Source organism: Callorhinus ursinus, unplaced genomic scaffold (genome assembly GCF_003265705.2).
Source record: "Callorhinus ursinus isolate GAN/ISIS: 27379988/994484 unplaced genomic scaffold, GSC_fseal_2.0 scaffold19, whole genome shotgun sequence".
Lineage (NCBI taxonomy): Eukaryota > Metazoa > Chordata > Mammalia > Carnivora > Otariidae > Callorhinus > Callorhinus ursinus.
In genome coordinates, this window is record NW_027397081.1 from 25,692,706 (window position 1) to 25,720,661 (window position 27,956).

Below are 27,956 nucleotides of genomic sequence, written 5' to 3' on the forward strand. Positions count from 1 at the left end.
CCTGACTGGGTTCGGAACAACAAAAAAAATTTTTTAATTCTGTTTTTAATAAAACCATTTTCAGAACCTCACAGAGGGCGGTACCCAAAGGAATCTGAAAAATACCCCGCAGGGCTAGGGGAGCGGGGCGTGCCCCGAATCAGTAGGCTGCAGGCGGACACACAAGCGCAGCGCGGCCAGATAACCTCTCACGGTGCGGGAGGCCAGAGCAATCGCCCACCCTCCGCGGAGCCGCGGCCCCCAACGCACCCTGCGCACACCCCCTCGCTACGCGGCCGCAGGGTCCCAGGCGGGGGCGGGGCCGTCAGAGGCCGGAGGCGGGGCCTGGCGGGGCTCGCGGTTGGGGCGGGCGGGAGGTGCAGGCTCTTCTGTTCTTTGATTGGGTCTGGGTTGAACAAGGGGCGGTGTCTTGGAGAAGCTCTACGGGCCGGCATTGGGCCCCGAAGAAAGAGGGCGTGGCCTTGTGAAGTCAGTTCCGGTTGGTGTAAAACCCCCGGGGCGGCGGCGAACAGGCTTCAGATGCTTCTGGGTCGCGGTGGGGAAAGGTTTGGAGTTCTAGTGTCTGAGCTTGAGAGTCAAGCGCTAGAGCGACCCGGCGAGGGATGGCGGCCACCGGGACCGCGGCCGCCACGGCCACCGGCAAGCTCCTGGTCCTGCTGCTGCTCGGGCTCACGGCGCCTGCCGCCGCATTGGCCGGCTACATCGAGGTGGGGACCGGGCGAGCGCCGGAGCGCAGTCTCCTTCGCCCGCCGTGGGAGCGCGGCCTGCGAGCCGACTGGCGGGCCGCGGGGTCCGGCCGGGCTGGGGGCGCGGCGTGGAGAGGGGGGAATGGGGGGGTGGTCCAGCGCTGCCACGGGTCTGGCGGCGCCTCCCCCTCCCGCCCCTGCTTGGCGCAGTGCTCAGCGCTGGAGGTCGAGCTGCCTCCGCCGCCGCAGAGGCCAAATGAAAGGCATCGGGGCTGCGGGGCGCGGGGGGCGGCGGGCCGCCTCGGCCGCCCCAGCCCCCATCCCGCCCGCGGCGCCGCCACATCCTCTGGGGACTCTGCGCGGCTCAGACGCCCAGCCCGCCCTCCCCCGGGATACTGCGAGCCCCTGCGCCCTGCGGCCCCGCCGGCGGTCCTCACCTCGGGACCTCGGTGCGGCGCGGCTCCCTCCGGGGGCGGCTCCGCGCGGACCCCAAGCTCCCGGGCTGCGGCGGGCAACGCGCTCCCCGCGTCAGACGGTGGAGCTTCCCACCTGCAAGCAGTAGATGCAGCCTTTGTTGGCAACGCGGGCTGGGCTGTGGGGATGCAGGCTTCCCGGGTTGGCCCTTGGAAAGTGCCGAGGTGCTGGGGCGAGCGCCGCTTTGGCCGCACCGGGAGAATGCTCCTGCACCAAGCAGCGGGTGTGCCTTCTGTTTCCTGTGTGCCTGCCTCTCAAAAGATCCACCGCTCTGGCATCCGGCCTTTGGGAGGAATTGTTAAATATAGCTGTTTGCCTAAGTCTAATAAACAAGGGGAAAACCCCTCTCTGGTGTTCGTGTTGCTCCCCTTTTTTTGTGGGTTCCAGCGAGGAGGAAAGGTACCGATGAATATGGTGTTAAAAACTCTTGTTTCATCATACTTTTTTCGGTGTTAGAATTTAAGCAGCTGTTATGCATCTGACAACCCCATAAACATCTTTGTGCTTCGAGGTGGTTAAGTAGCCCGGATTCATGGGTGGTTCTCTGGAACGGGCAGGGTTGCCGGGGTCCGGGAGGGTTCTGCGTGGTTTGGACCTTGGCGCTTCATGAAAACCTTTCTGTTCCTGAGGGAGACGTGGGACTTTATTTTTACTTGCCTTCTCGAAATAGTGCTTGAACTGTTGGACTGGAATGTGTTTCGGGTGAAGTTTCTTTTTCCTCTTCTCTATTTCTAAAATTACAATGGATTTCTGCGTATTTAGCTTATTTCAGAGGCAAGTGAGACTGGATTTGATTACATAGGCATTGAACGAGAAGTTTCTAGCAAAGACCCATAGTTAGAATGTGTTCTTCTACAGAATGTTCAAACATTTCCAGGATCAAATCTAATCAAGAACACACCTCCGGTGGAACGGCTTAAAAATGTTTGTATTCATCCTGCTTAGAGCTTTATGATTCTTTGGAGGAAGGGGGGAAGGAAGTTGTATTTTAAGTAGAGTTAATATTTATATATACATGTTTTTGGATGACGATTATTTTAGTTTCCACACAATGGTTAGATCAGTATCTGTGATTCCTGATATGATGTTGCAAGCTAGATCAGCAAGATGGGAAAGGAAGGGGAAAAAAAGGATTTTGTATGGAACATAGAACTTTTAGGTCAGGGTGTCAAAAACCATTTTGCACACTCTTTTACCTCACTTCCCAGGCTGATGTGTAGTTTCAGGCAGTAGTAGATTCACAATAAAGGACTCATCGGTTTTAAAGAATATCTTCATTTCAAGTTTAAGCAGAATATTAACACCTGTATGTATGCCTGCAGAGAAAGAAAAACTAGCAATATCAGAATTAGTTGTTGTGGATTAAATTCAGTTGTTACCCACAACATTGTTCAATTGAAAAGTCTGGCGAGGCAGAAAGTAGGAATTAGACATTTCCCTAAAGTGGTTTTTAAATGCTATTTTATGATTACTGTCCTTTGGAACTATATTTTTGACCACACTAAGTTATCTTTCAGATGTTTTCTTTCTTTTGTCAAGCAGGCAAAATTTGTGTGTATATCATTTCATTTCTTTGCTCTCAGGCAAAGGACTGCCTAAACCTTAATTTAGATGAGAATGGCCTAAATCAGGATGTCTTTGGGAAGGTCTTTATTGAGATTAGCCAAAGGGATTCTAGCCAAATCCCTGATCAAGTTGCTTGGCCCGGAATTATTGATTGGCGAATCTTTAGTGTTGCATGGTGTTGACTGAATTAATCTCTTACACCTGTTTAAAAAGAAAAACCCACCTCTGTACTGAGGATATTTCTTTAAATCCAGGATATGTTCTGTTGTGTGCATGCTCCCATTTGGGATTCTCAGATAGTATTTGTGCTGAAACCCTGCACTCTGCTTCTGAGAGCCAGAACTCGGGTTCGTTCTGCTACATTTATTTATTTTTTATTTTTTATTTTTTAAAAGATTTTATTTATTTATTTGAGAGAGATAGAATGAGAGTTAGAGAGCACAAGAGGGAAGAGGGTCAGAGGGAGAAGCAGACTCCCCGCCGAGCAGGGAGCCCGATGTGGGACTCGATCCCGGGACTCCAGGATCATGACCTGAGCCGAAGGCAGTTGCTTAACCAACTGAGCCACCCAGGTGCCCCGTTTTGCTACATTAAAAAAGGGCCATTTGACAGACAATTTCCAGGAAACTCAACTACAAGGTATGACAGCTGACTTTGAAGATAAAGAAGGCTTTGTGTTGGTATTGCTGAGTGGTGGTATATGGGATGTCTGAATATGACGTGGGGAGATGCCAAAGCTTCTGACACTATTGTCAGTCATTATTTTATCATAACTACTAAAAATCTTTTGATAAATATGATGAACTGAGTCTTAGCAATTAGGTCCTTCCGTCATAGAGGGAATTTGTTTCATCGTCTAAAGCTGGGCTGTCTTACGGTGTAACCACATGTGGCTACCGAGCTTGCAGGGTGGCTAGTATGATTGAGGAATGAGTGTTCCACTTTATTTAATTTTAATTAATTTGACATTTAAAACTGATAGTTCAGGGATTGGAAAACTTTTAACTGTATTTGAAACAACTTGGTTATGTGGATCTACTTTTTGAACTGTAGATTTAATGAAATTTTAACTCAGATCAAGTATTTCCTATGCAAATTTAGCATCTGAATTGCATTGTACTGTAAGTGTAACATGCACACCAGATTTTGAAGACTTAGAATGAAAGTAATTGTAAAATATCTCAATAATTTTTATATTGATTACATCAAAATATTTTTAAGCCTTGGCTAAGTAAAATATGTTAAAATTAGTTTCACCTGTTTAATTTTTTTTAACGATTTTATTTATTTATTAGAAAACAAGCGAGGGTGGGAGGAGGAGACTTGGGGGCTCAATCCCAGGACTACAGGATCATGACCTGAAAAAAGGCAGACACTTAACCGACTGAGCCACCCAGGTGCCCCTGTTTCTTTTAATTTTAAAGCAGCCAGCTAATATTATATTTCTTCTGGACAGTGTTAATTTAATGTCTTACTTGAAGTTAGACCAGCATGCTCTTAAGTGCTTTTTAGGACAGTTTTGAATGTTATTTTTTGTTTTTCAATTAAAAATGTTATTTAGAAATAAGTTCAAGCTTACAAAAGTAGCGAAAATCATACAAATGACTCTAATACCCAGATTCACCAGTTGATGTTTTTCCTGTTCAGCATTTGCTTTATCTTTTTTTTTTTTTTAAGATTTTATTTATTTTTCAACAGAGAGAGAGACAGCGAGAGAGGGAACACAAGCAGGGGGAGTGGGAGAGGGAGAAGCAGGCTTCCCGCGGAGCAGGGAGCCCGATGTGGGACTCGATCCTAGGACCCCGGGATCATGACCCGAGCTGAAGGCAGACGCTTAACGACTGAGCCACCCAGGCGCCCTTTATCTTTCTATTATGTATTTTTTTGCTGAAGTATTTGTGAATTGCATACATCCTGTCCCTGTGTATTTCCTAAGAACCAAGGACATTGCCTTACATACCTTAGTACAGTTATCTATTTAAGGAAATTTAACATTGATAAAATACTTTGATCAAATCTACTGTCTGTATTCCACTTGTCAGTTGACCCACTAATGCTTTTTATAACCTTCAAAAACAGTTATTTTTAAAGCTGAAGAGCTTTAGAAGTCTTGGCAGTAAAATGTGAAGGGTTATTCATGTTTTCCAAATATAAAAAACAGATTTTTAAAAAGGATTTATTTATTTATTATTTTAGAGAGAGAGTTGGGGGTGGGGGACAAGAGACTGGGAGAGGGAGAGAATCTCCAGCAGACTCCCTGCTGAGCTGGGAACCCGTTGCCGGGCTCAATCTCACCACCCCGAGATCGTGACCTGAGCCAAAGAGAGAGAATCTTAAGCAGGCTCCATGCCCAGCACAACCCAACATGGGGCTCAGTCTCAGGATCCTGAGATCATGACCTGAGCCAAAATTGAGAGTCAGATGCTTAACTGACTGAGCCACCCAAGCGCCCCAACTATTATCTTTTTTTAAAATAAGACTTTTCATTTGCCATTTATCTTACTAGTGTTTGTTGAATCACTCTTGTGAGGTTCTGTTTTAGATGCTAAATGCTACAGTAGTAAAAACAAATATGCATCGTGCTTTTTACTCTACAAAATGCACTTGCTGTGATTTCTAGGCCCCACCCTCAGAGGATCTCATTGAGTACATCTGGGATTCTCAGTTTTAAATGCTCCCCAGGTGATGCTTGTGTGCAAGTACAGAAAAACAGCAAACAAAAAACCCTAACAGAACTCATTTGGGTACATTATCTTTTAAGTCTACACAAACAGCCTACTGAAGTAGGTATTGTTATCCTCACCTAAAAAGGGAGTCAGTAGAGGCCAAGGGTTTAAGGCCATGCAGCAGGGCCAGCGTACAAATCCATCTGTCCTGTTCTAAATCTGTTGCTCTTTCTCTCCTGTGTCAGGGTGTTTCATAATGTTTCTCTTATGGTTGCAGATTTCCTTTTTTATCTTCCCCACTACCAAAAAATCTGATATAGGTATTTGCTTTAAACTCAAGATTTTACTTATTCATTTGAGACACAGAGATAGAGCATGAACAGGGGGAGAGGCAGAGGGAGAGGGAGAAGCAGGCTTCCTGCTGAGCCAGGAGCCGGATGTGGGGCCCTATCCCAGAACCCTGGGATCATGACCCGAGCTGAAGGCAGACGCTTAACCATCTGAGCCACCCAGGCGCCCCTAGGTATTTGCTTTAAAAGAAATTAATTTCATGGAAGTTACAATGTATCATGAACCAATATATACCACACTATTAACAGTGGTTATCTTTGGAGGATGTAATTACAGGGGACTTTGCCTTTTTACATTTTCCATGGGTTTTTTTTTTAAACTTCTAATGCTTTTTTATATAATGTGCCAGTTCTCCCTGTCTGTATTTAAATAGTAAGTTTGTTTCATCTTTGTATTCTGCAAAATTTAAGGAAAGGAAATTTAAAAGACCCCCTCTGTGTGTGTTGGCGGGGGGAGTCTTATCAGAATCAGGGTATCAAATTATTTGGAAGAGAGAAGGCTGCCGGCACCAGATTTACAACTATCGGCCTAGTTGATAGACAACTATAGGACTGGGTTGACACTAATCATCGTGACTGGGCTAAGATTGTGGTCCAGAGAAAAGTTAATCAGCATTTGGAGTGGGGCACCTGTGAGGTTGGTTAATTGAGCGGCTCAGTGCAACCTTTCCATTGCTCCTTTCTCAGCTCAGCACCTCTTGTGGTTGCAGATTGGATGGAGTTCCAGAGGACACACTCTGATATGATAAGGTCCAGGGGAGGAAAGAAACTATCTCTTCTTGTATATCTCCCCTTAAGAGTGAAGAAATCTTTCTCAGAGTCTACCAGCACAATACCCCTCAACTCTTACTGGACAGAATTTTATCAGATGCTTCTAGCCAAACTAGATGTCTGCAGGGGGAATGGTACTGTGGGTTGGGTTCTGTTGGAAAAGAGTGCTGTGGTAGTTGGGTAGATAACACATGCAAGGGCATTCTCTGTTTGGGATCTTACAGAATAGGTGGGCTGGCTGGAAGGAAAAAACTAATTCATTCTTACCTAAGTTGTCTGCGAGTTAAATGTTTACTGGCAAAATTGAGAAATCGGAGGAATCTCACAAACGGCATTGATTAGGATCTTGGCCCTTCATTTTGAGGGTTATTGCTGTCTAGAACAGAATGACTGGAATGGTGAAGAATATGAAAAATTTGACATGAAACATGGATGAACTGTAAGGGAGATATTTAGCTGGAGAAGAAGAAAAGGTGGGATTTAGTGGTGGGGGTGAAGAACATAAGTATTTTAGAATATTTTATAGTTTGTTTCTGGAAGGCTAAGTAAGAGACTGAAGCAGAGTTTCTCCATGGAGAAATGAGGTGATAAGAGTGTAGGACGTTCTTTTATTTTACTTTAATTACGAATATTTCCAACATAGTATAGTAAAAATATAGATACTCCTCTATACACCACCCAGTTCTGTTAATTTTAACACTTCCCATATTTGCTTTAGCCATTTTTTTTTTGAGTAGTAAAACACACATACAGAAATAAGACATTACAATAGAAAGGCCTCCTTTGAACGTTTTCCAATCCCATTAACCTTCCTTTCCTGAAGTAATTCTTATCTTGAGTTGGGAATTTAGCATTCCCATTCATGTTTTCATGCTGAGAGAGATCCTTTCTTCTTTTTGGATTCCACAAAAGTTTGTTCAGGCTCTTAGAGTGGTAATAAATATTTATCAATGCAGAGCATTAATTGTACGAACATATTATGATTTAAAAGCTAAGATACTTGAAGTGGAAGTAAAGACAGCCACATACTTATGAAGGTGCCAAGCATGCATGGTACTCTTGCAACCCTCCCTACATCAAAAGCCCTTGAGTATTTTTGAGCTTTTAAAAATTTATGGCTCAGTGTGTTTTCATAAAACACATACCTGTGTAACTACTGCCAAGGTTAAAAAAAAAAATAGAACATTCCTACCCTAACCACCCCCTCTAGCAATTATTACACTGACCTTTATGGTAATTACTTATTTTTTATAGTTTTACCATCCAACCATTGTCCCTAACCACTGTAGTTTATCCTGTTTTCTCAATTTATGTAAGTGGAATCCTTCAGTGTGTATTCTTAAGTATCTGGGCTGTTTCACTAAACATGGTTTTTGTTTTGTTTTTATTTTATTTATTTATTTATTTATTTTTTAGTAATCTCTGCACCCATCATGGGGCTCAAACTCATGACCCTGAGGGGCGCTTGGGTGGCTCAGTCACTAAGTGTCTGCCTTCAGCTCAGGTCATGATCCCAGGGTCCTGGGATCGAGCCCCACATCAGGTTCCCTGCTCAGTGGGGAGCCTGCTTTTCCCTCTCCAGCTCCCCCTGCTTGTGATCCCTCTCTGTCAAATCTTTAACAACAACAACAACAACAACAAAACAAACTCATGACCCTGAGATCAAGAGCCACATGCTCTTCCAACTGAGCCAATTAGGCATCTTTCTTTCACTAGATGTGTTTTTGAGAGTCATTGGTATTGTTGAGTGTAGCTGTATAGTAGTATTCCTATGTATGAAGAAACCATGATTTGTTTTGCTGATAGGCATTTGGGTTGTTTCCAGTTTGAGGTTATTGGGATACTGCTGTTTTCTCTGGCTTGCCTTTTTACTCTCTTAATGATGTCTTTGGAAGTTCTTAATTTTGAGGTCTAACTTATCTCTTTATTCGTATTCTTATTATTATTCTTGTGATAGGTGCTTTTTGTGTACTATTTCAGAAGTCATTTCCTACCCTGAGGACATAAAATTATTCTTCTAGATTATCTATTAGAGCTTCTTATTTTGCCTGGCACATATAGAGCTACAGTTTACCTGGAACTGATTTTTGTGTAATAAGAAGCATGGGTCTTTTTATTTTTATCTTTTCCATATGGGTATGTGGCCCATACCATATGGCTATCCAGCTTGCACCATTTATTGTCAAGGTCATCCTTTCCCTTCTGTTCTCCCATGGCACCTTTGTTGTTAGTTAATATCTCTGTATGGGTGAGTCTGTTTCTCAGCTCTCTTAATCATTGCTTTCTGTGTGTATCCTTGCACCAAGTCTACACTCTCTTAATAACTGTACTTTTATAAAAAGGTTTTATATCTACTAGAGCATGCCCTTCTACCTTGGTTGTCTTTAATAGTGTTTTGACTTTTTATAATTCTTTTCTTCCCATATACATCAGCTGCATTTCACCGAAAACAGCCACTTGTTGGAATTTTGATTGGGATTTGCATTTAGTTTGTAGTTAATTGGGGAGAAATTGATTTTTTTTTTTTTAAATATTTGAGTCTTCCAGGGGCACCTGGGTGGTTCGTCAGTTGAGTGTCCAACTCTGATCTCAGGGCTGTGAGTTTGGGATCCAAGTTGGGCTTGGTGCTGGGTCCAATCTAGAGACATGGCACATGCCTTTATTTAGGTCTTCTTTCATTACCCTCAATCTTTTGTATAGCTTTCTGCCTAGAGATCTTGTACCATCTTGTGTTAGATTTCTTCATAGATATTTGATTATTTTTAATGCTATTGTAAATTTTTTTGTTGTCCTTTTGTGGTTGTGGAAATGCAGTTGATATTTCCAAAATTGACTGTGTATCCAGAGACTTGGTAAACTTGTGCACTAATTCTAATAATTTATTAGTAATTTTGAAAATTTCTGAAAATATTCTATGGATTATGATAGTTTTGTTTTTTTTCCCTTCCAATTCTTACAGCTTTTATTTCTTTTTCTTGCTTTCCTGCACTAAGACTCTAGTAAAATGTTCAAGAGAAGTGGTAATATCTGGTATCTCTTTTCAACTCCTGATCTCAAGACAGAAACTACATTTCACTGCTTATATGATATTTGTAGGTTTCTTTGTAGATACCATGTCCTTTATTAGATTAAGGAAGAGCTCTTCTAGTCTCTGTCTGCTAAAGATTCTTGTCATGAATGAATGTTGAATGTTTTTCACCCTTTTCCCAGCTAATTAGATGATCATATGATTTTTCTTTTTAATTTTGATAGTGTGAAATATATTAATTGATTTTTTAAATATGTAAGTAACTTTTGCATTCCTGAAATGAGCCAAACTTACTAAATTTTGTTCAGGATTTTTGCCTCAGTGCTCAAAAGTGGGTTTTGGGGGTGCCCAGTTGGCTCAGGTTGGACTGACTCTTGATTTTGGCTCAGGTCATAATATCACAGTTGTGAGATCAAGCCCAGTGTTGGAGATTCTCTCCTCCCTCTGCCCCCACGCTGCTCGCACCCTCTTTCTCTCTCTCTCAAATAAATGATCTTTAAAAAAAAAAAATCATTAAAAGTCGGTTTAACCTGTAATTCTTCTCTTTTATAATATCAGGTTTTGGTTTCAAAGTTTTATGGCCTCAAAAGGACTTGGAGAGAGGGGATATTGCCTCTTTTCTATTTTCTGGAATATTTTACTTAAGATTGGCATTTTTTCTTTTAATGTTTGGAAAACAATTTACCAGGGAAGCCATCTGGACTTTTCCTTGTGGCAAGGTTTCTAATTATGCATTCAGTTTATTTTCTAATTGTAAGATTAGTGCTACCTTGTGTGAGTTTGGTTAAGTTTCCCTAGTAATCTGTTACATTGGATTTTTTTAAATTGATAGCATTTGATCAAAGTTGTTTATAATATACTCTTAATGGTCTTTGTAATATGAGTAGAATCTGCAGTGATGTTCCCTTTTTTCATTACTGACTTTGGTTATTTTTGTGTGTTTTTGTTTTGTTTCAGTCGGTCTTACCAGGTGTTAAGTCTTTTTAAATAATCAACTTTGGGTTTTGTTGATCCTCTCTGTTGTCTCTTTATTTTGCATTTTCCTTCTTCTTTTTTTAGAGATTTTATTTTTAAGTAATCTTCTACACCCAACATGGGGCTCAAACTCACAACCCCGAGCTCAAGAGTCGCATGCTCTGCAGACTGAGCCAGCCTCCATTTTATTTATTTCTGCTTATTATTATTTTCTTCTTTCTACTTTCCAGAGGTTTAATTTATTCTTTTTCTAACAATTTGATATGACTGCTAAAATTTTTCAGGCTTTCTGCTTTTCTATTAATTTAAAGCTATAAATTTTCCTCTGAACAGGGCTTTAGCTGCAGTTCACAAGGGATTTTTTTTTTTAGCTTTCTATTTAATTTATTTTCAAAAGTTGAGATGCAGTTGACCTATAACTGTTTAAGTTTAAGGTGTGCAGTGTGTTGGTTTGCATATTGCAATATGATTACTGCTGTCATGTTAGCTAATACCACTATCATATCATGTAATTATATCTCTTCTGTAGTGAGAATAATTAAGATCTAGTCTCTTAGCAGCTTTGAACTTCATAATACAGTATTGTTTTTTTTTTAAAGATTTTATTTATTTATTTGAGAGAGAGAGAATGAGAGCACAAGAGGGAAGAGGGTCAGAGGGAGAAGCTGACTCCCTGCCGAGGAGGGAGCCCGATGTGGGACTCAATCCCGGGACTCCAGGATCATGACCTGAGCCGAAGGCAGTCGCTTAACCAACTGAGCCACCCAGGCGCCCTATAATACAGTATTGTTGATTGTAATCACTATGCTCTGCATTAATCTCCAAAACTTATTTATTTACTAGTTGCAAGTTTGTACCCTTCAACAGCATATAAATTTTTTTAAAAGATTTTATTTATTTATTTGAGAGAGGGAGGGAGCGCAGGCAACGCACGTGAAGGGGGTGGGGAGCGGGGGCGGGAGGGGCAGAGGGAGAGGGAGAAATAGACTCCCTGCTGAGTGTGGAGCCAGATTCGGGGATTGTTCCCAGGACCCTGGGATCATGACCTGAGCTGAAGTCAGATGCTTAACTGACTGAGCTACCCAGGTTCCCCCAGCATATAAGTTTTTGTTTTTAGAAAGATTTTATTTATTTGAGAGAGAGAGAGCGTGTGCGCTAGCAAGCAAGAGAGCATAAGCAGAGGGAGGGGCAGAGGGAGAGGGAGAAGCAGACTCCCTGCTGAGCAGAGAGCCCAACTCAGCGCTTGATTCCAGGACTCTGGGATCATGACCTGAGCCCAAGGCAGACACTTAACAATGACTGAGCCACCCAGGTGCCCAAGCATATACGTTTTGATACATAATATTTTCATTACCATTCAGTAGAAAAATTGGTTTTCCATTGTAATTCTATTTTTTCCTCCATGGGCTATTTAGAAGTACATTTGCTGGGGCACCTGGGTGGCTCAGTTGGTTAGGTGTCTGACTCTTGACCTCAGCTCACGTCTTGATTTCAGGGTTGTGAGTTCGAGCTCTGCATTGAGCTCCTCAGTGGGCGTGGAGCCTACTTAAAATAGTATGTTAATTTCTTCTTTTATTTGTTAAAGACTTTATTTGAGAGAGAGAGATCACGAGGGGTGGGGAGCAGGGAGCCCCATGTGGGACTTGATCCCAGTACCCTGGGATCATGATCCGAGCGCTTAACCAACTGAGCCACCCAGGTGCCCTGTTAATTTCTAAATACGGGGAATTTTTCTGGTTGCCTTTTTGTTATTTCCAGTTTAACTGCATTGTGGTCAGAGAACTAGTCTGTATGATTTCAGTCCTTTGAAATTTGTTAAGACTTGTTTTATGACTGGTTTATGGTAAAATTTTCATTGTGTGAATGAAGAGAATGTGTATTCTTCAGTTTTTACTTCTGATGTTTTATGTATGTCTGATCCTGTTGTTTTCATGTTCAGATTTTTATCCTTGATTTTTGTAATCTTTTTTTCCGTTATTATTGAGAAAAGTGTGTTAAAAAATCTCCGTGTTTTTTTTTTTTTTAAAGACTTTATTTATTTGACAGAGAAAGAGAGCGAGCAAGCACAAGTAGGGGAGCCGCAGGGGGAGAAGGAGAAGCAGGCTTCCTGCCGAGTGGGGAGCCTCATGCTGGGCTCGATCCCAGGGCCCTGGGATCATGACCCGAGCTGAAGGCAGACACTTAACCGACTAAGCCACCCAGGCACCCCCTCCAACTGTGATTTTGGATAATTTTTTTTCTATGTAGTTTTGAAAGTTTTTTTGCTTTATTTTGAGGTGGTTCTTAGGTGCATACAGATTTAGAATTACTGTCTCTTCCTGGAGAATTGAATCTCTCATATAGTTTCCCTCTTTATCTCCAGTAATGTTTTTTTTGCTTTTACTAATATTTTGTTTAATATTTCTGTATATTTTATTTTTTTATTTATTTTTAAAAATATTTTTGTGTATTTTAGATGTGCTATGGTTTTTTTCTTTTGATAACCTAGCACCTGTGTTTTACTGGAGTATTTAGTACATTTATATTTAATGGGGCTGTTGATATGCTTGGGTTCTCACTACCTTCTTATTTAGTGCTTTTTGTTTATTCTGCCAGTTCTGTGTTTGTTTTTTTCCCCCTTAGTTAATTCCTTTGGAATTTGTTACTGTTTTACTTCTCTTATTACTTTGGAACATATTTATATAGTATTTTATTATTGCTTTAGTGGTTACTTTAGAAATTTCAGTATCTTTCACTTATCAGTGTCTTATATTAATTGGTATTTTTATCTTCTTCCTGGACAATAGAAGACCTCAGAACACTTTAACTCCATTTAACCCCATCTCATCTTTTTTTGTCATTGTTGTTATATATGTTAATTTCATTTTAAACCCCAGAAGGTGTTATACAAGCCATGTTCTATACTGTCAAATGAATTTAGGTCAGTGGTTATTGACTCTGGAGGCACACTGGTCTCGGGAACTTTTGCAAAACACAGATGGCTGGCTGCAATTCGGACAAATGACATCTGGATTTCTGGACAGAGGAGGTCAAGCATTAGTATTTCCTAAAAAACTCCTCAGGTTATTCAGGTTTGTGGTAAGATTGAGAGCCTCTGATTTAGATTTCCATATTTATTGTTTTCATTATTTTTTATGTCTCTTGCATCTCTGAACTTTTCCTGGATAATTTTTTGTCTTCCAAAACACTTTAGAATTTTCTTAAGGGTAAGTTGGCTGTTGTCATATTCTTTTACCAAATATCTTTTTCACTGTCTTTCTTTCAAGATAGGTTCATTGGGAATAGAATTTCTTCCATCATCTCAAAGCGCTGACTCCATTCCTGATATTTTTTGTTACCAATATCCTGATACTGAATGTTAACAATAACTTACTGGAATTTGTGTCTGTATAATTATCCTCCTTTGAAGGTAATGTGTCCCTAAGTCTCTGTCTACTTTTAAGCTTTTCTCTTTGAATCTGTTTTTCAGCACTTTTGCTATTATATACTTAGGTATAGTTAAAAAAAAAAGTGTTCTCTCCTTGGGGCTCCTGGGTGGCTCAGTCAGTTAAATGTCTGACTCTTGATTTCAGCTCAGGTCATGATCTTGGGGTCATGAGATTGAACCCTGCGTCCGGCTCTGTTCTAGGCATGGACTTAATATTCTTTTTTGTCCTCTCCCTCTGCCCCTCCCCGCTTGAGTGTTCTCTCTCTCTCTCAAAAAAAAAAAAAAAGTTAAATTAAAAAAATGTATTCTTGTAGAGCTTCTTTAATTTGTGGTTTGATACCTTTCATCAGTTTTAGAAAATTCCCAGCTGTTTTCTTTTTAAGTATTGAAATATTGTTTCTGCCTAATTCTCTCCTTTCCTGTGGGACTCCAAAACAGACATCTTAGACATTGTCATTGTGTCCTCTGTGTCTCTCCATGCCTCATTTGATAGATTTTCTTCTGGCCCATCTTTCTATTTACTAATAATTTTTTACAAATAAATCTGTTTACTCTATCTAATCTGCCTTGAAGTCCATCCATTGAGTTCTTAATTTCAGTTATTGTAGTTTGTTTTCTTAAGGGTAAGTTGGCTGTTGTCATATTCTTTTACCAAATATCTTTTTCACTGTCCTTCTTTCTGTCTTATTTAAATATTTAAAAAATATTTAAATATTTCAATTAATAAATTAATAAAAATATAAACTTATAATTAAAATTATTAATTTCTTAATTAAAATATATTTTAATTAAAATAATTATTTTATTTTATTAATTATTAAAGATAATTAAATATCTTTTACCAAATATCTTTTTCACTGTCTTTCTGTCTTATTTAAATATTTAAAAAATATTTAAAAAATATTTTAAAAAAATTAAAAAAAAAGATATTTATTTATTTGCCAGAGAGTGAGTGAGAGCACAAGCAGGGGGAGCGGCAGGCAGAGGGAGAAAACTCCACTGAGCAGGGAGCCCGATGTGGGGCTCGATCCCAGGACTCTGGGATCATGACCTGAGCTGAAGGCAGACGCTTAACTGAATCACCCAGGTGCCCCATAATTTAAAATTTTTTTAATTGTTTCTAGATCACAGCTGAAATTCTCTATTTTTGTCTTCTGTGTCTTTGAACATGGAAAATATAGTTGTTTATGTCTGATAATTCCAGTATCTTGGAGCCCCAAGGGTTTTTTTACTATGATTTATTTCTTTTGGTTTTCATATTATCTTATATCCTTTTCTGTCAGATTATTTTTGATTATATGTGCCAGACATTTTATTTACACAGATGCCTTATAGACTAATTTGAGGCCTAGGCTAATGTTATACTGCAAGGAGCAGTCCATTTGCTTCTATCTGAAGCTTGGGGACACTAGCAATCCAGGATCTCCTTTTCATTTCATGGGTTTAGATTATTGGAAGTTGAGCTGCAGTCTCTGGGAAGGCCTGTCAATTTCTGAAATACCATTCTTTGTTCAGCCTGCTTTGTAGTGTCAGCTGCACATCTTTAGGCTCTCCAAGTATACTTCCCTTCCCCTTTTCCTCCAGCCCTGGACTCCAGTCCTTCTAGTCCTGTGCATCAGAAGCACTACTTATCTACTCAGAAGTTTTCAGCTTCCCCAGAGAAAGAAAGCTCTGCAAGCTGTGCCTATCTCTCTGAGCCTTTATCCTCCCCTAAATATTGACTCATTTAATCTTTACTATCTTTTTAGATCTCTGCTGCCTTTGAGCAGGTAATTTTCATATTTTGTATTGCTCTTCTCGTTGTCCTCATTAGGGTGGTTGGTCTGAATTACCTAGCTGACCGTAACTGGAAGTTAATTCCCTTGAAATTAGATATTTACTGAGAACTTATAGAGAAAATCTATGTGAATTTACATAGTTAGGGAGGAACAGACAAGCAGGAATAGAGTAGCAGATTCTAGTGGTTGTTGGAGTAATAATAATGGTAGTTCTATTTATGGTGCAATTACTATGTATAGTGTTTTACATATATTCATTGAAATCTTGGAGCAGTCCTAAGAAAGGAACTATGGTTATCCTTGTCTTAGGATAGATGCAGGAACTGGGGGAATGTACAGGTAAAGTAACTTGACCAAGGTCATAAATCAGTAAGTGGTGAAATGGCTCTCAAGTTTGTGCTAACTGGTGGGACAGATGGCCTGGGTCAGATCCCTGGGGAAGGCATAGCTCAGTTTGGCATGGGAGTACCAGACAATCTCCAAGAGAAGGTTATCAGACAGTCAACATTTGCATTTTTAAATTTATCTTTGTAAGGTTTTATCGTTATTCCAATTATACAGTATAATATTAGTTTCAGTAAAAATATGGAACGTTTCACAAATGTGCTTGTTATCCTTGTGCAGGAGCCATGCTGATCTTTGTATCATTCCAACTTTAGTATATGTGCTGCTGAAGCAAGCTGCCGACAGCCAACATTTAGGTAATACATTGCAGTAGGTGATTCTTAGTAATCAGAAAGTCAAGGGAAACTCTTCTGAGGCTCTTAGTTTCTCCACCATCAAACCATTATCTGTACTTGTCCATTTGTCTCCAACGTGTATGATCATCTCAGGAACCTATTTGTCACTTCTTAAAATCTTTTATTAAAAAGGGCTGAGATGAGGCACCTGGGTGGCTCAGTCGTTAAGCGTCTGCCTTGGGCTCAGGTCATGATCCCAGGGTCCTGGGATTGAGCCCTGCATCTGGCTCCTTGCTCCGCAGGAAGCTGGCTTCTCCCTTTCTCACTCCCCCTGCTTGTGTTCCCTCTCTTGCTGTGTCTCTCTCTGTCAAATAAATAAAATCTTAAAAAAAAAAAAATGGCTGAGATTCTGGGGCACCTGGTTGGCTCAGTTGGAAGACCATGCGACTCTTGATCTTGGGGTCATGAGTTCAAGCCCCATGTTGGGTGTAGAGATTACTAAAAAAATAATAAACTATTTAAAAAAATGACTGAGATTCTAAATTGACTCTTTACAAATGATTATATAAGGTGTAGTGTATGTGTTAAGAAATAGATGGTCATTGTGCAAAATTTAGAAAAGACAGGTAAGGCAAAACAAACAAAAACAAAGAAATTAACTGATTAAAGAATTAAAGAATTTATCATTTAGATAAATAACTTACTTTTCCACTCTTGTTTTTTATACATCTTAATTTTTTAAAAAGTGGATTCCCCTTTATATGTTTATAACCTGTTTTCCCCCCATTTCACACATTGAATAATTTTCCAGGGCATTAAATATTTCATATCACTTTTAGTTGAATAACCATCCATGGTTTGGGGCTTTTGAACTCTACGTTTTTAAAAATTTTATTTCTATTATTATTTATAGCTGATGTTACTAAAAAGTAATGTGATTAAGATAGAACAGAACATGCTTACTACATATTGGTGCATTTGGAAAGCAATTAAAAGAAAAGAGTTACAGTCACTTACCTGTTCAGTAAATGCCTCAGAACCCTTCTCTACTTGTGTCCTGGGGCCAGCACACTGAGGGAACATTGCCTGGGCAAGGCCACCCTTCCAAGGCTTAGGAACTCGACAAGGGGGAGCGGGGTAGGAGAAGGGTGCCAGAGCAGACCAGCCTGTCACAGGGTCCTCTGTGCATTCTGGCAGCTGGACTTCACCATGGAGGTCTTGCCCAGCCAGGGGACAGTGTATACCTGGAAAGAGCAGAGTGCTTGCTTGCTTTGTCTGTCCGTCTGTCCCTCCCTCCCTCCCTCCCGTCTCTTTTCTTTCCTTCTTTTTAAAGATTTTATTTATTAGAGAAAGGGAGAGAGAACAGTTTGGGGGAGGGGCAGAAGGAGAGGGAGAAACAGGCTCCCCATTGAGCAGGGAACCCCCCCCGACGTGGGACTCGATCCCAGGACCCCCGGGATCATGACCTGAGCCAAAGGCAGAAGCTTAACCAGCTGAGCCACCCAGACTCCCCCAGAGCATTTTCTTCACTAAGGTGTGGCTGGTCATGAAAGGGATGGCTGTCCAGGTTGGGCTGGGACTTGGACATCTGGTTTGGCCAGTCTTCATGTCCAAGAAGTATTTCATCCCAGCCACAGCTTGCTTGCGGGCGAGTACCACCTGGAGTGCGCAGCTGTGGTTCATGCCCTTGCTCGCCTGGTTGAACTTGTTGTGGATGAAGTTCAGCGCCTGCTACACATCCTCCTCATTGACGTGGTCAGCATCCCATGGGGCTCCCACCATTGGAGACTTGGTCCTGCTTGTGCCAGGGCCATGGCCAGAGCCAGGGTCAGGGCCAGAGTAGCCAGCAGGAGCAGCAGGGTGTGCAGGGGCCCGGCCATGGTGTGTTCGGAGGCTGGTGAAGCTTAGAGGGGAGTGATCCAGCAGCGGCCCTCCCTGCATTTTTATTTATTTATTTATTTTAAAGATCGATCTATTTATGTATTTGACAGAGAGCACAAGTAGGCAGAGAGGCAGGCAGAGGGAGAGGGAGAAGCAGACTCTCCACTGAGCAGGGAGCCCGACATGGGGCTCGATCCCAGGACCCTGGGATCATGACCCAAGCCGAAGGCAGCCGCTTAACCGACTGACCCACCCAGGTGCCTCTTTTTTTCTTTTCTCCCTGCATTTTTAAATATATGATATTAACCACCCCCCAAATTGCCTTTCATAGCCTGAATAATAGTACTTAAGTTGATGCATAAACATTTCCAGTTACTTCAGAATACTGTTTACCAGCCAGTGGTCAGGTATTTGCAGTATTGGAATTATAATTTGAATATATGATTGCATTTTGCCTTTATAAGAATGAGTGAGAAAATGGGAAGCAAAGTGCTTACTGTATTGATAAAAAGCACATGGTGAAATGTATTGGTACTTATTTGGTGCTTTCTGGAGCGTCTTTGAATTTAGGTGAACACTCAGTGGGCTCAGTTATGTAGGAAAAGTGAGGGAATGTTTTTATATACTTTATTATTCCTACTTTGAAAAAGGTTTTATTAGTGAGCAAGCATGGGCGGGGAGGGGCAGAGGGAGAGGATGAGGCGGGCTCCCCGCGGAGCAGGGAGTGGGAGCCGGGGCTCGACCCCAGCACGCTGGGATCATGACCTGAGCAGAAGGCAGACGTTCAACCGACTGAGCCACCCACGTGCCCCTATTATTTATTTATTTATTTAAAGATTAAGCCAGCCAGGCGCCCCTACGATGGAATGTTTTTAGATTCTGGAATTAAGTTTTCAAGGATACTTTTTTGTCCTGGAAGACTGGGAGTAATTAAGATTTGTATAAATCATTACCTTTCTAGTAGCAGAACCCCCAGATAACATGCATAGTCTTTGAACTTGCCCATTTTTTCAAGAATATATATAAAAGCAAGGATCTTCCTGTTCTGTAATTTATCTCTAATTTACTGAATTCATTCCTTTATAATTGGATATTCATATTTCTGGTTTTTCTCTAAACAATATGCAATGGATGATGCCTTTTTTTTTTTTAATTTAGCTGTATCTTAAATTGACATTTAAAAGAACTTTTGTAATAACTTGTTCTAAATTTGAAGACTCTCCATGGTAATTGGTTCGTTTGAAGTTCTTCATAGTCATCATTATTAGCCCATATTTATTAAATTGCTATATGCAGGGCATTGTGACAGCACAAATAACACTATAGCTGAAAGCAGCATATAGCTACTAAAATGATAAATGAAAGAAGCCTTTTATGTTGTTGGAAAAATGATAACACTTCTCCAGTCTTTTAAAATAGATGATTTTACAGTGCACAGAAATCAGTTGCATTTCTATACACCACCACCAAGACAGAAGAAAGAGAAATTAAGGAGTCAATCCCATTTACAATTGCAGCCAAAACCATAAGGTACCTAGGAATAAATCTAACCAAAGAGGCAAAGAATCTGTACTCAGAAAACTATACAATACTCATGAAAGAAATCGAGGAAGACACAAAGAAACGGAAAAACGTTCCATGCTCATGGATTGGAAGAACAAATATTGTGAAAATGTCTGTGCTACCTAGAGCAATCTACGCATTTAATGCAATCCCTATCAAAATACCATCCACTTTTTTCAAAGAAATGGAACAAATAATCCTAAAATTTGTATGGAACCAGAAAAGACCCCAAATAGCCAGAGGAATGTTGAAAAAGAAAAGCCAGGCTGGTGGCATCACAGTTCCGGACTTGAAGCTCTATTACAAATCACAAAGACAGCATGGTACTGGCACAAAAACCGAACATAGATCAGTGGAACAGAATAGAGAGCCCAGAAATGGACCCTTAACTCTATGGTCAGCTAATCTTTGGCAAAGCAGGAAAGAAGGTCCAATGGAAAAAAAGACTGTCTCTTCAATAAATGGTGTTGGGAAAACTGGACAGCCACATGTGGAAGAATGAAACTGGACCATTTCCTTACACCACACACAAAAATAGACTGAAAATGGATGAAAGACCTAAATGTGAGACAGGAATCCATCAAAACCCTTGAGGAGAACACAGGCAGCAACCTCTTTGACCTCAGCTGCAGCAACTTCTTCCTAGAAACATGGCCAAAGTCAAGGGAAGCAAGGGCAAAAATGAACTATTGGGACTTCATCAAGATAGCGCTTTTTTTTTAAATTTTTTAAAGATTTTATTCATTTAAGGGCACCTGGGTGGCTCATTTGGATAGGCGACTGTCTTCAGTTCAGGTCATGATCCTGCAGTCCCTGGATCGAGTCCCGCATCGGGCTCCCTGCTCAGCGGGGAGTCTGCTTCGCCCTTGACGCTCCCCCCTCATGTGCTCTCTCTCTCTCTCATTCTCTCTCTCTCATTCTCTCTCAAAAAAATAAAATCTTAAAAGATTTTATTCATTTGAGAGAGAGAGAGCACAAGCAGGGGGAGAGGCAGAGGGAGAAGCAGACTCCCCGCTGAGCTGGGAGCCAGGTGCCGGGCTCGATTCCAGGATTTGGAGATCGTGACCTGAGCCAAAGGTAGATGCGCAACCATTTGAGCCACCCAGGCGCCCCAAGATGAAAAACTTTTGCATAGCAAAGGAAATAGTCAACAAAAACAGAAGATACTTGCAAATGACATACCAGATAAAGGGCTAGTATCCAAAACCTATAACTTATCAAACTCAACACCCGAAGAACAAATAATCCAGTCAAGAAATGGGCAGAAGACATGAACAGACATTTCTGCAAAGAAGACATCCACATGGCCCACAGACACATGAAAAAGTGCTCAACATCACTTGGCATCAGGGAAATCCAAATCAAAACTTCAATGAGATACCACCTCACACCAGTCAGGCTGGCTAAAATTAACAAGTCAGGGAACGACAGATGTTGGTGAGGGTGCGGAGACAGGGGAACCCCCCTACACTGTTGGTGGGAATGCTTGGTGCAGCCATTCCGGAAAACAGTATGGAGGTTCCTCAAAAAGTTGAAAATAGAGCTACTCTATGACCCAGCAATTGCACTACTGGGTATTTACCCCAAAGATACAAATGTAGTGATCCAAAGGGATACATGCACCCTGATGTTTATAGCAGCAGTGTCCACAATAGCCAAACTATGGAAAGAGCCAAGATGTCCATCAACAGATGAATGGATAAAGATGTGGTATATATATGTACACACACACAGACACGCGCGCGGGAATATTATGCAGCCATCAAAAAATGAAATCTTGCCATTTGCAATGACGTGGATGGAACTAGAGGGTATTGTGCTAAGCAAAATAAGTCAGTCAGAGAAAGACAAGTATCATATGGTCTCACTGATATGAGGAATTTGAGAAAGAAGACAGAGGATCATAGGGGAAGGGAGGGAAAAATGAAACAAGACTAAACCAGAGAGGGAGACAAACCATAAGAGACTCTTAATCTCAGGAAATAAACTGAGGGTTCCTGGAGTGGAGGAGGGTGGGAGGGATGGGGTGGTTGGGTGATGGATATTGGGGAGGGTATGTACTATGGTGAGTGCTGTGAATTGTGTAAGACTGCTGAATTACAGACCTGTACCCCTGAAACAAATAATGTTATATGTTAATAAAAAAATAATAGATGATTTTAATCCAGTTTATCTTTTTTTAAAACACTTATTTCTAGGGTTTACTTCCAGATATTTTACATATGCCAGCCTAAAGATATAAAAATTTCCCTAAATTGTACAACTGAAACTTCTTTTCCTTTTTTTTTTTTTAAAGAGAGCGATCATGCACACTGTGTGTGTGGGGGAGGGGTAAGGGGCGAGGAGGAGAGAGAATATTAAGTAGGCTTCATACCCAGCGTGGAGCCTCATACAGGGCTCCATCTCACAACCCTGAGATTATGACCTGAGCCAAAATCAAGAGTCGGATGCTTAACCAACTGAGCCACCCGGGCTCCCCATAATTTTTTTTTTAATATATACATAACATAAAAATGGTTAAAGTGGTCAATTTTAAGTGTGTAGTTAAGTGACATTAAGTACGTTCACAGTGCCTTGCACCCATCAGCACTGTCCATTTCATCATTCAAACAAACTGTACCCATTATAATCCCATTAACTCCCTGTCTCTTGCCCACCCCAACCCCCCCCAAACCTCTCTTACGAAGTTGCCAATTCTTATAAATATTCTTCTAAAACATTATACTGTTTTCAAAGTAAATATCAGAATGGCATTCCTTTTTAAAGCTGAATTATACTCCCTTGTGTGTATCTATACCACATTCTGCTTATTCATTCATCTGTTGATGGACATTGGGGATGTTTCCACTCTTTGGCTATTGTGAATACTGCTTTTGTAAACATGGGTGTACTTGTATCTGAGTTCCTGTTTCAGTTCTTTTTGGGTATGTACTGAAAAGTGGAATTGCTGGATCATATGGAAATTTTTTGTGGAGCTTTTTGGGAACTGCAAACTGTTTTCCATGGTGGCTGCCCCATTTTACATTCTTACCATCAATGTGCAGGGGTTCTAATTTCTCCACATTCTCGCCAGTGGTTGTTTCTATTTTTTGGGTAATAGCCATCCTGATGGGTGTGAAATGGTTTCTCACTGTGATTTTCATTTCCCTAAAGCTTAGTAATGTGGAGCATCTTTTCATGTTGGCCATTTGTGTATCTTTGGAGAAATGTTTATTCCAGTTTTTTTCGCATTTTAAATTGGGTTTTGTTGTTGAGTTGTAGTTCTTTATTTTATTTTTTTAAAAGATATTTATTCGACAGAGCGACACAGGGAGAGAGGGAACACAAGCAGGAAGAGTGGGAGAGAGAGAAGCAGGCTTCCCGCTGAGCAGGGAGCCCGATGTGGGGCTCGATCCCAGGACCCTGGGATCATGACCTGAGCCGAAGGCAGATGCTTAACGACTGAGCCACCCAGGTGCCCCGAGTTGTACTTTATATGTTCTAAATATTCATCCCTTATCAGATACATGACTTATAAATATTTCTCCCATTCTTTGGGTTGTCTTCACTCGCTTGATAGTGTCTTTTGTAGAGAAGTTTCTAATTTTGATAAAGTCCAGTTCAGCTATTTTGTGGTGTGTGTGTTTGTGCTTTTGGTTTCATTATCTAAGGAATCATTGCCAAATAAAATACGAAGATTTGCCCTTACGTTTTCTTTTAAGATTTTTATCTTCTGGGGCGCCTGGGTGGCTAAGTCGGTTAAGCGTCTGACTTCGGCTCAGGTCATGATCTCAGGGTCCTGGGATTGAGCCCCATGTCGGGCTCTACCCTCAGGGTTTTGTCTTTATAGCTCTTGGGTTTAGGTCTCTGATCCATTTTGATTTAATTTTTGTTTGTGGTTTAAAGTAAGGGTTCAACTTCATTCTTTTGCAGGTGACTCTGAGTTCTCCATTCTGTATGTCCATTTTTATGCCAGTACCACACTGTTTTTATTTCTATAGGTAGCTTTGTGGTAAGTTTTGAAGTCAGGAAATTTAAATCTTCCAATTTTGTTCTTTTTCCAGAGTGTGAGATTCCATATAAATTTTAAGATTTCTAAAAAAATTTCTGCAGGGGTGCTTGGGTAGCTCAGTCGCTTAAGCGTCTGCCTTTGGCTCAGGTCATCATCCCAGGGTCCTGGGATTGAGCCCTGCATCGGGCTCCCTGCTTATTGGGGAGCCTGCTTCTCCCCCTCTCTCTCTGCTTCTCCCTGCTTCTCCCCGTGCTCATGCTCTCTCTCTCAAATAAATAAATACAATCTTAAATAAAAAAGAAATTTCTGCAGAAAACACTTGGGATTTTGATAGAGATTGCCCTGAACTGCTAGATTACTTTCAGCAGTATTGTCATCTTAATATTAAGTGTTAGGACTTTAACATAAATTTCCATAATCAAGTTTTTTATAATTGATATATGATTAATTGTAGTTTATACTATAACTTCTGGGTACTAGGTGTTTGATGAGTTATAGGCTTCTGAAATTAACTGTCATCCCTACTAACTGATTCCTGGTACATAACCGCCAAATGGAGATGGAAAACCTACAGCCTGCAGACAGCATGTGGCCTGGACTTCTGTTTTATTTGGCTCTCACCATCTTGGGCTTCATTGTATTTTAAATTCATATTGAACATCACCATTTCCGGTGTGCCTGGCTGGCTCAGCCAATGGAGCATGCGACTCTTGATCTCAGGGTCATGAATTTGAGTCTCACATTGGGTGTAGAGATCACTTAAAAATAAAATCTTAAATAAAAAAATCATCACTTCCAAATAATGTGGATTTTTATGTTAAAATTCCTTTCCAGTTTTAAAAAAATTGGAAGATCTGGCAGCAATGCACAGGTAGCACCAGCCTCCTTCAGATGGGAAGGAGACTTTCTTGAGGGAGGTTGAATGTGGGTTGCCATTTTTGTCTTATACTCCTGTCTGCCGCTATCACCTCTCTGTTATTCATAGGCAGAGAATTTTCAACCCTGTTGAAAAGAGGAGAAAGAGAGTTGGATTGGAATGATCTCTTGCAATAAATGTTTATTACTCATGGCAGGTTTCAAGTGACCTGAAAACCACCTTTCATGACAGAATCTTCTTTGATGGTCTGGTTGGACTCTGCCCTGCCCCCACTCCCTTTGGAAACTGATTTCTGCTTAATGCTATATGAATGTTTTTCCTTATAGCAGCTCTTTTTTTTTTTTTTTAAAGTAATTGTCTACACACAATGTGGGGATCAAAGTCATGACCCTGAAGATCAAGAGTTGCATGCTGTACCGACTAGGCAAGCCAGGCACCTCTTCTTAAAAGCAACTCTCAAGATAAATGAGGCTTGATTAGATTCCTCAGAATCTACATTAATAAAATATCCTGCTGAGCTATCATTATGAAAGATTAATTTTGTGAATTGATACAAGTCATTGAGACTGAAGATTGGTTAGTGTTGTTTTTAAACAAGGGAAATAGTAATCAGGAGAGATTAAAATCAGTAAAATGTTTTAAGTATTGATTTTAAAAGATTAGATGCAAAACCTGATAAGCTCCTAGCCAAGCTGAGCCATTACATGTGGTTTTATGTCTGTATATGTAGTGAGTGAAGAAGTTGAACTGGTCACAGAATAATGGAAGTGAAGGCATATTGTAGATTTAGTGGATGGATGGATTTCATTAAAATATCCCTATGGTAATCTGATATTATGAGAGCAACATTTACATCTGTCTCCAAGAAGCTATAGGAAATAGAACATAAACTTCAAGTCCCATGTGAGGTAATGATGGTTGCTTCAGTACACATTATTATTTTTATTTTTATTAAAGATTTTATTTAGGGGCGCCTGGGTGGCTCAGTCGTTAAGCGTCTGCCTTAGGCTCAGGTCATGATCCCAGAGTCCTGGGATCAAGCCCCACATCTGGCTCCCTGCTCGGCAGGAAGCTTGCTTTTCCCTCTCCCACTCCCCCTGCTTGTGTTCCCTCTCTCGCTGTGTCGCTGTCAGATAAATATATAAAATCTTAAAAAAATTTTATTTGAGAGCAAGAACAAATGGAGCGGGGCGGGGGGGGTGTGTGTGTAGAGGGAGAGGGAAAGGATCCCAAGCAGACTGCACGCTGAGCATGGAGCCTGATTCAGGGCTTGATCTTATGACCCCAAGATCATGACTTGAGCCGAAACCAAGTCAGATGCTCAACCAACTGAGCCACCCAGGCGCCCCTTATTAAGAAGAGATAGTATTATAGGTATAGTATTTTTAGCATTCTTTTTACTTGTTAATTTGTGAAGATAATATATATTTTAAATTTTATTATGTTAATCACCGTACATTACATCGTTAGTTTTTGATGTAGTGTTCCATGATTCATTGTTTGCATATAACACCCAGTGCTCCATTCAATACGTGCCCTCTTTAATACCCATCACTAGGCTAACCCATCCCCCCAACCCCTGTGAAGATATATTTCCTTTGGATAGCACATCATTGCCATATCCAGTATTTGGGATGTTGGGGGGTTTAAGGGGAGCAAATGTTTGGAAGAAAGCAAAGAGACAAGTGATCAGAAGGTCAGTACGGTTACATTATTTTATACCATCATAGGTTGAGTTCATTGTTGGCCAAATAAAATATCATGTTAAATATTACTGAGATTAACACAGGGCTTTTGTGATGTGATGTAGGCAACTATTAGCCTTACATACTTTTGGAAATGTTTGTAACCAGTTTTTTTTCATAGGGCCAAAGAAGTCACTTTAACCTAATAGGAACACTTGCTTACATCCTGGCATTAAGTATTAGAGATGAGTTGCAAAAATTCTTTCACTGAGCTACTTAATAGCTGTTCCCAAGAGACAAGGAGGGTGAAAGGAGAGTCATTCTGAGACATGCCAATCTGGATTGCTCTAATTTGGCTGAGGTACTAAGATACCAGATAGTACTATACATAAATAGCTGCTTGACCTGCTAGTCTTTGAAAGGTTTATGGTGAACTAGTTCTGATGACTATAAGACTGTTCAGAAGAAAAATGAGAGATTTTTATAGACCAAGTGTGTGTGCTGAAAATTACCTCTGTGCCTAAATGCTGAGGAGACGTTGCAGCTCTGGGTGTGTGGTGGTAAGCGCACTGTGTTGTAGAAATAATTTTCTTGCAGTGTTTGGGTTGACATCATTTAGAGGCTAATCTACTACTAAGGACATATAAAGACTTGTAGTAGGGCTGGTGTTTTATAAACTGGTATGGTTGGTGCTCTCAAAGCATATTCAGTTTTCATTGGGTAAATTTTTAAGGACTGTTGTATTTGTGTATACATACATATATATGTGTATACATGACACACACATCTATGATTGTGGATTGTAGTGATATATTAAAGAATAAAGGTTTTTTACTATTTGGCGGGACTTTTTTTTTTTTTACTATTTGGGAATATATAAAATCAGTTTAGCAAGGTGGTTGTCAGTTTTTCATCCAAAATACAATGGTTTGAAATTTGCGGATGGTTGCCAAGCTGTCATCTGCCTTTTATTGATTTGCTTTTATGATGTGTTTGAATTCAAATTAAAATGGCAGGTTATTTTAAAGAGTAAGTGATTATGCTTGGTCTGGGCAACGTCTGTAAATCATCAAAGGAAAGAGGTTTTTAGCCCAAGGAAAGGACGATTTGATTGCTCCAGGAAAAGAAATGATTAGGTGGATTTTTAAGAAAATCAACATTCAGGGCGCCTGGGGGGTTCAGTCAGTAAGCGGCTGCTGGCTCAGGTCATGATCCCAGGGTCCTGGGATCGAGCCCCACATTGGGCTCCCTGCTCAGTGGGGAGACTGCTTCTCCCTCCTTCACTCCCCTGCTTGTGTTCCCTCTCTCTCTGTCTCTCTCTCTCTCTCTCTGTCAAATAAATAAAATCTTTTTTTTAAAGATTTTATTTATTTATTTGAGAGAGAAAATGAGATAGAGAGCATGAGAGGGAAGAGGGTCAGAGGGAGAAGCAGACTCCCCGCTGAGCAGGGAGCCCGATGCGGGACTCAATCCCGGCACTCCAGGATCATGACCTGAGCTGAAGGCAGTCGCTCAACCAACTGAGCCACCCAGGCGCCCTAAATAAATAAAATCTTAA

The 27,956-nt window shown here is 40.8% G+C and overlaps 1 protein-coding gene and 2 pseudogenes across 4 annotated transcripts in view; 1 reads left to right on the forward strand and 2 right to left on the reverse strand.

Moving 5' to 3' along the window:
* Positions 1–506: 506 nt before the first annotated feature.
* The window catches only part of APLP2 (amyloid beta precursor like protein 2), an 85,250-nt gene continuing 57,800 nt past the window's right edge, over positions 507–27,956 (forward strand). For all 4 annotated transcript variants that reach the window (XM_025893418.2, XM_025893419.2, XM_025893420.2 and 1 more), the window contains exon 1: positions 507–707. In XM_025893418.2, the coding sequence (XP_025749203.1) occupies positions 603–707 (105 nt within the window). In that variant the 5' untranslated portion in view covers positions 507–602. The remainder of the gene's footprint in view (positions 708–27,956) is intronic.
* Positions 16,301–16,400, reverse strand: LOC112840653 (U6 spliceosomal RNA; annotated as a pseudogene).
* On the reverse strand, positions 17,401–18,281 carry LOC112840503 (cystatin-C-like; annotated as a pseudogene).